Source organism: Selaginella moellendorffii, unplaced genomic scaffold (assembly GCF_000143415.4).
Source record: "Selaginella moellendorffii unplaced genomic scaffold, v1.0 SELMOscaffold_112, whole genome shotgun sequence".
Lineage (NCBI taxonomy): Eukaryota > Viridiplantae > Streptophyta > Lycopodiopsida > Selaginellales > Selaginellaceae > Selaginella > Selaginella moellendorffii.
Window position 1 is genome coordinate 275241 of NW_003314373.1, and position 12109 is coordinate 287349.

At 46.1% G+C, this 12109-nt stretch overlaps 4 protein-coding genes across 14 annotated transcripts; 2 read left to right on the plus strand and 2 right to left on the minus strand.

The window, feature by feature from the left end:
- Positions 1 to 5: 5 nt before the first annotated feature.
- LOC9659444 (photosystem II reaction center W protein, chloroplastic) lies at positions 6 to 578 on the minus strand. The gene is made up of 2 exons (XM_002990822.2): positions 427 to 578; positions 6 to 367 (listed from the first exon to the last, which is right to left on the minus strand). The coding sequence occupies exons 1-2, from the start codon at positions 521 to 523 to the stop codon at positions 72 to 74; spliced, it is 393 nt and encodes a 130-aa protein (XP_002990868.2). The 5' UTR covers positions 524 to 578; the 3' UTR covers positions 6 to 71.
- Positions 579 to 667: 89 nt separating this feature from the next.
- On the minus strand, positions 668 to 1492 carry LOC9659445 (protein MAINTENANCE OF PSII UNDER HIGH LIGHT 1). Its single transcript, XM_002990823.2, has 3 exons — positions 1287 to 1492; positions 1069 to 1209; positions 668 to 1004 (listed from the first exon to the last, which is right to left on the minus strand). The coding sequence occupies exons 1-3, from the start codon at positions 1446 to 1448 to the stop codon at positions 717 to 719; spliced, it is 591 nt and encodes a 196-aa protein (XP_002990869.1). The 5' UTR covers positions 1449 to 1492; the 3' UTR covers positions 668 to 716.
- Positions 1493 to 1569: 77 nt separating this feature from the next.
- Positions 1570 to 6690, plus strand: LOC9659446 (hydroxycinnamoyltransferase 1). 11 transcript variants are annotated; one of them, XR_002991021.1, is made up of 14 exons: positions 1570 to 1589; positions 1644 to 1919; positions 2014 to 2076; positions 2131 to 2259; positions 2311 to 2542; positions 2599 to 2757; positions 2817 to 2968; positions 3024 to 3132; positions 3199 to 3265; positions 3319 to 3461; positions 3522 to 3635; positions 4047 to 4090; positions 4147 to 4460; positions 4549 to 4753. XR_002991021.1 is itself a non-coding variant. In XM_024664664.1 (7 exons), exons 5-7 carry the CDS (start codon positions 4824 to 4826, stop codon positions 6361 to 6363), a joined length of 1392 nt encoding a protein of 463 aa, XP_024520432.1. In that variant the 5' UTR covers positions 3206 to 3461; positions 3522 to 3635; positions 4047 to 4090; positions 4147 to 4460; positions 4549 to 4823; the 3' UTR covers positions 6364 to 6690. The 11 variants fall into 11 exon arrangements, 8 of the variants coding, with proteins under 8 accessions (XP_024520432.1, XP_024520433.1, XP_024520429.1 ...); XR_002991022.1 differs by having other exon boundaries at positions 3395 to 3461; XR_002991020.1 differs by having other exon boundaries at positions 3199 to 3461.
- Positions 6691 to 7290: 600 nt separating this feature from the next.
- LOC112342592 (IQ domain-containing protein IQM1-like) lies at positions 7291 to 9773 on the plus strand. The gene is made up of 11 exons (XM_024664652.1): positions 7291 to 7731; positions 7786 to 7903; positions 7978 to 8086; positions 8151 to 8216; positions 8271 to 8359; positions 8412 to 8499; positions 8559 to 8702; positions 8763 to 8855; positions 8917 to 9018; positions 9080 to 9469; positions 9556 to 9773. Exons 1-10 carry the CDS (start codon positions 7644 to 7646, stop codon positions 9461 to 9463), a joined length of 1281 nt encoding a protein of 426 aa, XP_024520420.1. The 5' UTR covers positions 7291 to 7643; the 3' UTR covers positions 9464 to 9469; positions 9556 to 9773.
- The last annotated feature ends 2336 nt before the right edge of the window (positions 9774 to 12109 follow it).

A 12109-nucleotide genomic window follows, 5' to 3' on the forward strand; every position in this document is an offset into this window, starting at 1 on the left:
AAGAATGAAGAACCCTAGAAACCTTGAAATTATGGCGGGCTAGATTTTACATTTAAGATATTCAAGTGATTTTACAGCGACAATCCTCCATCGTCCTCTCCACTGGGGAGCGTCTGAGAGAAACTGTAGAAGAAGCCCCACAGCGCGAAAGGAACGATGACGAGAATCCAAGCTAGCGATCCATCGCTTACTCCCAATCCAAGCCCAGTCCCCTCTGTCGATAATCTCTCATCCACAAGAGCTAGAGCAGGATGAGCTGCGGCGAAGGTAGCTGCCGCTGTAGCAATCGATGCAGCGATGCCCGATGCTGCGGATTCCTTCTTCTCGGCCGAGCAAACGATCCTCCCGCCTCGCAATGCCGGCAATCCTGGGCAAAATTCCCATAGAATTGGATTGGAGTCTCGAATTAAGCATCGAACGACTTACCCACGATTGGCTTCACTGAGGCGCGATTCACAGCAACGGATTGGCCAAGGAATGCCCCAGCGCTCACGGTGCTCACGGCGAGAGTAGAGGCGGCCATAGCTCAGACGCTCTCTCTACCACAAATGTGAGCTCGGTTAATAGGCTTGGATCTCGTTACTAGCTTCGGTCTAGGTCTGACGATAAGCTTATCCGCCGCCATTGGTCCTGCGTGTGACACGTGGCGTTACGTGACACGTCAAGCTTGATTTTAAAAAAAATCTTTCGTTTTTAGAGGGAAATGTAAGGCTTTACTACTGAGAAAGAGGAGGAGCTTCTTCTTCTCCGCTAATCAATGGTGGTTCCTCGATCTGGACAGGGGTGAGAGCGGGCGATGGTTGGAATTTCTGGATGTAATAGCTGAGAGGAGGCCCCGAGTACCCTGCTTGCGGTGGAGCCGATTCTTGGGATAGAATCACAGCAGTGGCGGCCACTGTGACGATTCCCAGCCCTGCGATGATCGCGACTGTGTTCTCGCTGCCTTGAGACGATGCTCCAGCCGATCCAGTGCTAATTGCCGATTCCGCGACATAAACCGGGGGCTGGATCAGGAATTTTGGGAGGAAATCTCAGCGGCTGGAAAGAATTTTGATCGATTCTACGTACCTCGACTGCGTAGACGTTGGTCTGACCGGCAGAATCCTTCTCGACATAGCCTGTGACCCTGTTTTGCTTCCCGATTGGGGGGAAAGTTCCTACCACTTTGGTGTTCTCTTCGGCTTTCCAGTCCATGCTCAAGCTCCCAACCTAGAGATCAATCGAGTGAAAATTTCGGTCCTGGATCAAATGTTCTAGGCTCACGAATTGTTTCACGAGATGTTTACCTCCTTGGTGGGAGCGCATTCTTCCTCGTTGCATTCTTCTGGCGCCTTGATGGCCCGGACGATCTGGAGCGAAAATCTTCGTTGTTGTTGCTTCCTAGGCGTAAACCCTAGGAATGATCGCGTAGTGGAGGTAGACGAAGAGCCAACGAGAGAGGCAGCCATGGATTCCACCACAGAGCTGGAACCCTAAAACCCTGGCTCAAATGCAGCCACGTGTCAGATGCTCTAACGCCTAGAAGTATATTCTCATGGCAAAATCCGCGAGACTAGGGCTTTTGGGCGATGGGGCTTTCTATCGACCTGGTACGCATTCTCTCATCCAAGATCTCGCAGTGAATCTCTTCACTCGTTGCTCAGGAATAAAAATCGAGTGCTCCCGTGGGACTGCTCAGGATCTTCGATTGCGGCTCCTGCCGATAGCGATCAAATGGCGGAGTTGCCCTCGTATTACCAAAATGCGCCAGACAAGAGCTATCTCAACGCGGCGCTCGCGATAGTGCAGCTGGGAAGCGCCGGATTCACGATTCTTCTGAGAACTTCACGCGTTGGATCTCTCGGTCGTTTTGTTTTTCCGCTCTATCAGAACTGCATCGGATTCTTAATCCTCGCGCCATTGGCTTTCTTCTATGAGAGGTACCTAGCAGCTCTTTGTTTGCTCCTTCTTCTTTTCTAAAGCTCTAAAGCTGTTGTTTGTTTTGGTTTTCCTTCTTGGACTGATTCTTGGCAGAGATCAACGTCCAGAACTGCGCTTCTCGACTGCTTGCCGGTTGTTTATTCTCGGCTCTATCGGGTATGTCCAGAATTTTTTTGTAGCATGCATGAATTACGTCTTTCCTTTCTCCAGTGTCGTGATCAATCAAGTGACGTATGTGACGAGCTCTAGCTCAGTTTCCAGCTTGGTTTCACCATCAATTCCAGCGGCAATTGAGAGTATCACACCACTTTTTACCTTAATTCTAGCCGGGGCATGCTGGTCAGTAGTTTGAGTTAATTTTCTTTCTATTTCTAATACCTCTTTAATCAGGCTCGAAGAAATTCACCTGAGAAGACGAGATGGAAAAGCAAAAGTTCTCGGTATTCTTCTCAGTTGTCTGGGTGCAGTAGTCATCGCTCTTGGTAAAGGACCTGTGCTTCTGAGATCCTTGGCTGTCCCGACAAACAATCTCCTACAGGTGCAAGTGTCAAGCGAGTCTTGGCAGCTTAGCTCGATTGCTTTAATTGGCAGCATATGTTTGGGAATCTACCTCATCTTACAGGTTTGGTTTTGTACTGACTCCTGCATTTGCATCGGTCCTTAAACTTGACATTCCAGGTTCCAATTTTGACACGCTATCCTGCTCCGCTTTCGGTTGCAGCTTTTTCTTGTTTATTTGGAGTCTTAGAGCTTGGTATTTTGTCAGCCATTTTTGAACGAGATACCTCCAAGTGGATTCTGGAGCCTGGCTCGCAAATTTATTGTGTGATTTACGCTGTAAGTTTGTTTGCATTTGGAGATGGAACAGTTCTCACTTTTCCTCGCTGCTCGCTCAGGGTTTTATTGGAACAGCTTTGGCGTTTGGAACTTATTCCTGGGGTGTTTTTCGGGGTGGCCCGGTCATAGTTGCTGTTTATCAGCCCCTGAGAATGGTTTTTACATGTACTCTTGCTGCAGTTCTTTTACATCAGCCATTTCATTTCGGCAGGTACGTATCACTTGCAAAAAAGACGTGCCCGTATCAATGATCGTTTTTTTTTCAGTTTAATTGGTACAGTCCTAGTGATTTTTGGCACTTGTTCTGTGCTATGGGGACGGGAGGAGCAACGACGAATGGCCATGGGTTCATCGTTGACTGAACATTTATGGAGCGTAAGTTTCCTCAAGTCCATGTTTTTTTCAAGTCATGTTTGATCTTTTTCTTATCACTGGCTGCAGCCTGCAGATTGATTAGCAAGAAACCTCGCGCGACAGGTAGCGAGACTCCCAAAACCTGAGAAATCAGGTGCGTTTACAGAGCGAGTTATAATCATGCTCATGAGGTGTAGAATTTTCCAGGTCAATTTATCTATAGGCCTAACTCGATCTTACTTATTCGCTATGATTCCTAATCGGGCTTTGCAACTCGTGTCAGTGCTGTACTGTTTCGCTCTATTCCAATGCAAATAAAAAGTGATCCAATCGGTGTACTTCTTCTAATGGTACGTTCTTCCTAGCTAGATACATATTATTTTTCTAAGATCCGTGTCTGGTTGCTGAAGTGTGTTCATAATCTTTCGGACTTGGACTGTTGCAGAGTACTTTGGCCAGGAGAAAAGCAACGAAACGGACGTGAAAGTCTTGAGCTCGAGGAGCTTTGCTTCTTTCAAAAACTGGTACTTGCTCTTCTGCTAGTTCTTTCAGCTCCTCTATTTTCCTTGCATTGCGTCTCTTCTAGGGGGTACTGACTTTTAAACTTCAGTAGTCATTCTCCCGACTTGATTGATGCATTTCAATTATTAAACGTAGGATTGGGAAAGCTGCATTCTTTTGTTTGTGTCTTGGAGGTCATTTGTTTTTGCATTGGTTACGGCAGTGTAGAGGCATAGGAGTTTCGTTTTTATTCCCCCGTTTTCCTCGAGGAGCTACATAAACTTTTCCTTTTCACCACCACCACCAGCATCCCGGAATTAGAAATCTCTCCTCCACATGCCAAATGTAGCTCCCGGATTGCAATTCTCCTAGAGCTTTGTGGGTTATAATTAGAAGTAATTTCTCTACTGAAAGTTGCGTTGCGGGGGTTTCAGGATTGTGAATCTGCGAGAGGAGCTACCTGGGATGTCACGCATATGTATGTATCCATTGTATGCAGGATGTAGACATGACAAGCTTTGGTATGAATGACAGGAGATATGATTTGACACAGGGGAGGAGACGAAGAAAGAACAGGACCTGTTTGTTTGGCTTGCTTTTCCGAGGCTGGTAAGCGAGCGAGAGAGAGCGATATATATATTTGAGTATTCAAGCAGGAAGGAATATGTACTTGAGACTGCTCCTCACTGCTTTTCATGGCAACGCCAGTTGAAGGTGGGACAGCACCGAACAGGACATCACATGCCTTATTGGCTTCTCCAGCGAGCGAGCAGCGGGCAGCAACATATCGAAGAGCCTCTCTCTTCCTTGGAACTGTGTGCTGCTCCTTTTCTCTCTCCCTCCGCCAAGTAAGTAATACTGGCACTGCACTGGCTTTTTCTTTTCGCATCAGTTTGCATTGTCAAATCGGTTATGTCGACGCTTGTGTGTGTGCAGGAGCAGCTCCAGCCGAATCGGACAGTTTCTTCTCGCTGGTTTTCTGACTCCCAAACACCAGCCGGCAGCACTGGTACAAACCAGCAGACGAGGCAGCAGCAGGCAGCAAAAGTGAAACCATATATCGACCGCTCGAGAGCAGGGAGATTTACTGTGACATGGACACTAGATCACAGCAGAGGCGAATTCATTGAACTTAAAGCGACCTTGGGCTCGTGTCACTGGCTCGCCTCGCCTTTGCTCTAGTGCGTGCTGCTGCTGCTTCCGCGGAAACCATGGATAGCGACTTCAGCATTCATATCCACTCGATATCCACTGTGGTGCCGGCTTCCCTCACGCGCAGATGCATCCTGCCGCTCACCAGCTTGGATTTTCTCAACAGGAATGTGGCTTGCATGCAAAGGATACTGTTCTATTCGCTCGACTTGGATTCGCTCGACAACTACGATTCCTTCGTCGACAAGCTCAAGGGCAGCCTGGCAGAGACGCTGGTCCGCTTCTATCCCCTCGCCGGCCGCTTCACCGATGGAGAGTCCGAGAAGCCGAGGATCAATTGCAACGACGCCGGTGTCCCTTTCATTGAGGCAGCGATGCTCCGAAAGTCTCTAGGCGACTTCCTCGCCTCGCCTCACTGCATGGATCTCTGCTCGGAGCTGGCTCATGTGGAGAGCTCGGAGCTTGCAGATGCTCCACACATAGCTCCGGTATCGGTTCAGGTACGCATTTAAGTTTTTTGTGATCTCCTGTCTGTCGGTACTCACTTGCTCTTTGTTTTCCATTTTATTTTTTTCTTTTCGACGACGACGACGAATGTTTTCCCAGGTGACACGATTCAAAAGTGGTGGTCTAGCGGTTGGTGTCTCCTACAACCATTTCCTCATAGATGGCTACTCCTTCTGGCACTTTATGAAGTCGTGGTCCGAAGTCGCCTGCGGACAGTCCATCTCTCTGCCGCCGGTTCACTCCCGGGAAATTCTGATATCGCAGCCGCCAGTCACTTATATGAGCTCCCTGCCTCGCTACTTCGCCATCCCCGCGACGGCCTCCATGGAGGCACCCGTCGGCTTCTCCAACATACAGCAGAGAATGTACAGCTTCTCGGCTCAGTTCATCCGGAGGCTCAAGCTCCAGGCCATGGCCGGCAGCAACGGGGACATCCAGCAGGTGTCGTCCTTCCGCGTCCTGTGTGCGCACATATGGCGGTGTCTAGTCCGAGCTCGGGGGCTCGAGGAGTCGGAGGAGACACGCTTCTTCGTCGGGGTGGACGTGAGGAAGCGGCTGGTGCCGTGCCTCCCGGATGGATACTTTGGCAACGCGGTGTGTGCTGTCTACGCCGAGTCCCGTGCCGGCGAGCTGCTGAGTCCCGAGAAAGGTACCGCTCATGGAGTCCGGATTCTAAGCCAAGCGATTGCAGGTGCCACAGACGGGAACATAAAGTCGCTGCTCGAGTGGTGTGACAAGCAAGGCAACGCTTACTTTCGAGGTGCCGACTACGCCCTCGACAACAACTTTGTGGTGGTAAGCTCGCCAAAGTTTCCAGCTTACGGCATAAACTACGGCTGGGGTGATCCTGTTGCAGTGAGGCCTGGCAAGCTAGCATGGGCCGGGATCATCACCTTCTTCACAGGTGCCAGGGGCTCTGGGGACATCGACGTGTGTATCTGCCTGGCTCCCGAGGAGTTGCGCAGGATGGAGCAAGAGCCGGGCTTTCTGTCCATGCCATGGACGCAAGCTTCCTCTCCGGCCGATCCGCAGACTTCCCAGGTGTGTGGCTTCCAAGGCTTGGCCCCTCCAAACGTTTTCTTATTGGGATGAAAAGCCAGGCAGCACTGGCACTAAGCAGCTGCTCGTCGCTACTTTGAATGCTTCAAACTTAAAAATGGATAAAGCGACCGATGATCGCATCGTCCACTCCATCGCCGTCGGCATCGCCATCGAGATAAGAATGGTTTTCTTAAAGTCTTAAAGCTGTGGGAGATCTTCTATCTTATAGTTCTTCCAGGAAACCTTTTGTGCGTTTCGATTAACTTCCTCCTAGTGTTTGCAGTAAGCACTCCACGACGAGCTTGGTGTGAAGCTCGACGAACTTCTCTTTGTTTCAATCTAAGCTTTTTCTTATATAATAATCTATGGATTCTATAATAATACTTGGTTGGTTTGGGAATTCTTCTCAAACTCAGATGCGAGGAGAATCTCACCCAGCATGATTGTGATCGAGTGGTGAGAAACTTGGGTTCTCTTCGAGGGTGTGTTGCATGGATCCCGATCATTATAAAAGAAAATGCCCCACAAATCGTACTTTTCTTCTCGCTTGCTTCTGTCCCGGTCTGCCACTGTCATAGCATAATAGCATCAAATACATCATCCTCACCGATAATAGTAGTAGTTTTATTACTATGATATAGTTTTGTTATGATCAATCTTTGTCTAAATGCTTACAGCTCTAGTGGCTAGCCAGAGGATACATATGATGAATCAAAGCTATGATTCCGGTGGCATCAAGGACAATGGAAGTTTTATCATGACACATAGACTTGGAATCCATCATACCTGTTTGAAAGCTTCTACTCTTTGGATGTTGCTGGAAGGCGCCACAAAGACCAAGGCCATTCCACGGGGTCAACGCGGCGAACCGGGCACACGCTAGCGGTCAACGGTCAATAAACGGTGACAAAGCAAAAGGGAATCTCTCTTCTCTTTTAACTCGGTGTCGGTAAAGATTTCTTGTTTGGCGGGCGTCAACCTTGCCTTGTTTGTCGCACGCCAGCATTGAGGTTTTAGGGCATGTTGGTCCGTGGTACGGTCAATGTACGCATGTAGCTATGGTGATTGGCGACCAGGTTTTGTTTTTCATAGCTGGGAGCTTCCTTTCTTCCCTCGTGCTGGAAAAAGAATCCGTGTGCTGCCTTGACTCTTGATCGCCAGCGCCATTTTAATCCGCGCGATAGCTCTTTCCAGGTCAAGGATTTCCCCAGTGGAAGGAAGGGACTGGACGACCGCGGCGGCGACGAGGATCTGGGCGCCGAGCTGTGATCTTGGCGATTTTTGTGTGGCGGCATTGGCGATTGTGGGCGAAATTTCTCGAAATATCGGGCATGGAGAAGAATCTGTCCGTCGATGTCAAGACCGCGAGGCGCTTCTTCTGGGATTTGAGCGGATCGCCATACTCCGTCCGGAACTATGGTGAGTGTCGGCCTCTTTCTTTCTTTCTCTCAGGTTTCCTTGACTCCTCTCCAGATCGATCAGCGCTTAGTCCTCAAGACGATGCTGCGATCACGATGCAGAAGACGTATCGCGGCTATCGGCGGAGGCGGCAGCTCGCGGATTGCGCAGTGATTGCCAGAGACTATGGATGGTAAGCAAGAACACTGGAACCAATTTCTACCGAGTCACTTTCCATGGCCCATAAATTCTAACTTAAAAATTTAGGTGGAACGTCCTAGAGGGAGTTATCCTGAGACAGAACATCGAGTTCGACCAGGAGCGCGAAGAAAATGTGTCCCACAAATGGATTCGTGCTAAGAAACTAGCGGCCAAGGTGAGTGGAGTAGTTGATTTTTCTCAAACTTATCTTGACCTGTGAGTTGCTTTCTTTCATCCAGCTCGGAAAGGGTCTGTCCAAGGACGAAAACGCAAGAAAACTTGCATTCGAACACTGGCTGGAAGCTGTACGCTTGTAGTTCATTTTGTTTGTTCTATTTTATGACCCGCATTCATTGCAGATTGATGCCAGACATCGCTATGGACACAACTTGCATAAGTTTTATAAGATCTGGTTCTCGAGTGGGACAACCGAGCCTTTCTTTTACTGGTATGTTTGCTGCTTCTCCCTGCAGCGAAATCTTATTAAGCTTGTGAAACAGGCTGGATGTGGGAGAGGGCAGGCAAGTCGAGCACGAAGATTGTTCTAGAGCGAAGCTTTTCAAGGAACAGATAGATTATCTTGGCCCTGTAAGTGCTTGCGAACGCGTGGTCGCTCTATTTCTGACTAAAAGTCGTGTCTTTGACAGCGGCAAAGGAAAGAGTATGAAGTGTCGATAGAAAACGGGGTGTGGAGATACTTGGACGGGAAGATCATTGACACCGGCGTGGTGGACGATGACGACAAATGGATATTTGTGATGAGCACGACTGGAAGGATATACGTAGGCCAGGTACTTAGTTTATGGAGCGCCTTTGCGCCAGGGAGTTGACATATGCTTTCATATGCGCAGAAAAAGAAAGGGAAATTTCAGCACTCGAGCTTTCTAGCAGGAGGAGCTGCCACAGCGGCTGGCCGACTGGTTCTAATGAACGGCATTTTGGAGGTACCAAATAGTTAAGTTCCATAGCTTGGAAGCTCATGTATGATGTGTTTGTCGACAACAGTTGCTTGAAGCTCACAGCGGCCACTACCGGCCGGCCGAGGAGGATTTCAGATACTTCCTCAACACTCTCAAGGATAAAGGCGTGGACATGTCCAGAGTGAAGGTAACAAGTCTACTTCGCAGCGCTCAACGTTCATCACTGTCGTCCAAATTGTTTGAAATAGGTGGAATACTCTTCCCGCGAGATGAAATCTCACAAGCAAAAGTCAAAGAAGAAGTTGCCCAAGGCCAACAAGGATTCCGTTAGCGATGAAGCAGCGAGCCTGGCAACGACTTTTGTGGAGGCATTGAGCCAGGAAGCGTCAAAGCCGGAGGAGACCCCTTCCCTCCTCACTCATGTAGACGTCAACGGCAACGAGTGTAATGGAAATGGAGATCTGCACAAGCACATGAAGCATCGCCCTCCAATGCTCGAGATCAAGCGAAATGGCTGGTGCTCCGAGGGTGGAGCACGGATCACAAGCCTCTCCGTCATTCCACCTGATCGTCGAACGAGAGCTCTCGACGCCGTTTCAACCCCGCGGGTCCTGGCCACTGTTCGCTGGTAATAACTGGTCAGTAAGCTCCATCTTCCTCTCATTTTCTCGTTGCTAGTAGCTTTCAGCACTGATGGTGGAACTTTTCTGTCTCTCCTTTTCAGATTGCTACAAGATGTTTTGGCAGCTTGTGAAGGTGTACATACATTGTCATCTCTTTCAGGAATTTCCAAATCAAACTTTTCTTCGAACACATCGCCATCTCTCTATAGGTGTTGAGAATTTTCAATCAAGCTCATCCTTTGAAAGATAAGAGTACTTGCGTCAAACCAGGAAAGATATACTATACTTAAAGTGAAGGAAAGCCACTTCGTTTTCGTAACACTGGACTCCTTTCCAATGACAAGCCAAGAGCACAAGAAATGCGTGGAACACGATCGAAATGCGTGCCTGGAGCTTATCAGATTGGGCACGACACTATCCATGGCCAAAGACGCCGGAGGAATCTCTCGTTTGATCCTGGCATATAGGGCATTTTCTGTGTGCAAGAGAGATGCTCTGTAAACTGCGTCTTGTAGACAGCGATGCTGGTCGCTTATGTTCGAGCTGGAAACTGGCAGAGAAAATATTTGAGGAAATGGAGGAACGCAGTGTTGTCTCGTGGGGAGACAAAAAGGAAGATAGTGCTAAGAAGTGATAAAGTAGTGTATAATGCCAATAAAAAGCTACTAAAGCACAAGAGGCATTGGCTTTACCACAACACACTTATAAATTATTTTCGTTCTTTTGGTCATTTCTCCATCATCAGGTCTACTTACAACCCATCCTACCTCTAACAATATGATGCATGCCTTTATAAAAGTAACTTAAATTTGCACTTGATACTCCTCAAATTCATTGAAGAACAAATGAAAATACTCACAAGACCAGTGTTGCTAGTGGTTCATATTGTTTGATTTGAGGTCTTTGGAACTAGATCCCCCCATTTTGAGTGTCATTTCAGCTAGAGCTAAACTATGGAGTTCTAAAATTCCCACTGACACAAAAATGCCTCAATTTTATCTCCATATGGAGCCATTTGCACTTACGCTTTATATAAAAATATTTTAAAACGTGTATTTTAATTTTTGTGACTGTTGCATTTGCACTTTAGTAGTTTTTAGGTTGTTTTAAGCTTTAAGTATGCATTTTAAAACATTTTCATTCCCACCTACATAAGTTTTTGTGATAAAAATTTAACGTAAAACATTAGTGACTTTGCACTTGACTTACTTTAAAATGTCTTTAAAATATGCCAAGATTCGAGAGATCGACATCTCCACGGCCTCAGCCCTGAGGCGGCCTGCCTCCTCGAGCAACAGCTGGGCCTAGTGCTCATCCTCCAGCCCCGAATGCTCTTCCACCACAGTTGCTCCTCACTCCACGAGGAGCACCTCCTCACTGGATGCCACTGCCCCGAACTTGCACCATCTCCTTGTTAATCCCCAAAATCGGCTGCTCCTCCTTCCTCCACTGAATCCCCAATAGGATCTAACCCTAGGGTGATGACTGTTGTCAGCTCCCCTGCCATAAAATGTTTGAGCTCACGGCAAAAAACTGAAACGCCTTAATTAGGGCACTGGAATCTTTGGGGAATCTCAGAGATTCCTTTTAAAAATATTTTAAGTTTAAAAGAACCCCCCCCATCTTTTAAAATCGGTCTGAATGTTTTAAAAAGTGAAAACATTGTGTTAAAGTTAGCACTATGTGCAAATCAAAATGTTTCAAAAAAATATCCTAAATTTTAATGTAAAGTAATTTACTTTATTTTAAAACATAGTGCGAATGTATTCATCACTTAAATTTAACACATTTCAAGAATAAAGAGCAGGTGCAAATGGCTCCTATGGATATCTTCCCAAACCCCCACTTGCATAGAAGTGTGACCACACCAATGCTATAACTCTTATTATTGTCCACCAATTATAATCCTCTACTATAAGCATAGGATTTGAGCCTAGGACCTCAAGCTTATCTTTGGTGATAATTATTAGTTTTTTTGAAACTAATTGTGCTTAAATATAAGTAAGTAATTACTAATCTCACAGTGATTATAATTATGATATTAAAATTAACATTATTAAGAATTAATTTGAAATAAATAAAATATAAAATTAGCAAAATGTTCTGGAATCCCATACAAGTTCTACTTTAGGATTAGTGGTAAAAGTTTTCTGATGCGTAGTATATAAAACTAAATTACAATTATTTTGCATAAATAAATATGTATCTTTAAAACAATTTTGATAAGTGCAGTATGTATTTGAAGCCCAAACAACTCTATTATTATCAGAGTATAAAACTAAATTTCCATCTTCTTGTACTCTTAAAATGCAATTCATTCCTTCAATTAAGTTTTCTGAAGACCATAATTTATTATTTCCTTTATATATATGTAATTTACAATCAATACTTAAATATAAATAAGCCTTTCTATTTGAAGAAATTAGAAATTGTGTTGATAATAAATATTGATGAGGCATATTAGTATATCCACTAATTAAAATACTTGAAAATATGCTGCATTTTGGATGTTCTAAAAACATTTGTTGTCTTCTATTTTGTTGATGATTATAATCTCTAACATAATAATAAATATTAAAATACTTATGCTTTAAAATAATAAAGGAAGCAGCAAAATTTAACATCTTTAAAGTAGAATCTTGTAAACGTTTATTA

Excerpts from the sequence above, each read along its gene's own strand:
- LOC9659444 (XM_002990822.2), bottom strand. The coding sequence starts at position 523 with ATGGCCGCCTCTACTCTCGCCGTGAGCACCGTGAGCGCTGGGGCATTC. Across the intron at positions 368-426 it reads CTCAGTGAAGCCAATCGTGG|GATTGCCGGCATTGCGAGGC; the intron begins GTAAGTCGTTCG and ends AATTTTGCCCAG.
- LOC9659445 (XM_002990823.2), bottom strand. The coding sequence starts at position 1,448 with ATGGCTGCCTCTCTCGTTGGCTCTTCGTCTACCTCCACTACGCGATCA. Across the intron at positions 1,210-1,286 it reads AATGCGCTCCCACCAAGGAG|GTTGGGAGCTTGAGCATGGA; the intron begins GTAAACATCTCG and ends ATTGATCTCTAG. Across the intron at positions 1,005-1,068 it reads CCAACGTCTACGCAGTCGAG|CCCCCGGTTTATGTCGCGGA; the intron begins GTACGTAGAATC and ends TTCCTGATCCAG.
- LOC9659446 (XM_024664661.1), top strand. The coding sequence starts at position 4,824 with ATGGATAGCGACTTCAGCATTCATATCCACTCGATATCCACTGTGGTG. Across the intron at positions 5,265-5,370 it reads TAGCTCCGGTATCGGTTCAG|GTGACACGATTCAAAAGTGG; the intron begins GTACGCATTTAA and ends ATGTTTTCCCAG.
- LOC112342592 (XM_024664652.1), top strand. The coding sequence starts at position 7,644 with ATGGAGAAGAATCTGTCCGTCGATGTCAAGACCGCGAGGCGCTTCTTC. Across the intron at positions 7,904-7,977 it reads ATTGCCAGAGACTATGGATG|GTGGAACGTCCTAGAGGGAG; the intron begins GTAAGCAAGAAC and ends TTAAAAATTTAG. Across the intron at positions 8,500-8,558 it reads AGATAGATTATCTTGGCCCT|CGGCAAAGGAAAGAGTATGA; the intron begins GTAAGTGCTTGC and ends TGTCTTTGACAG.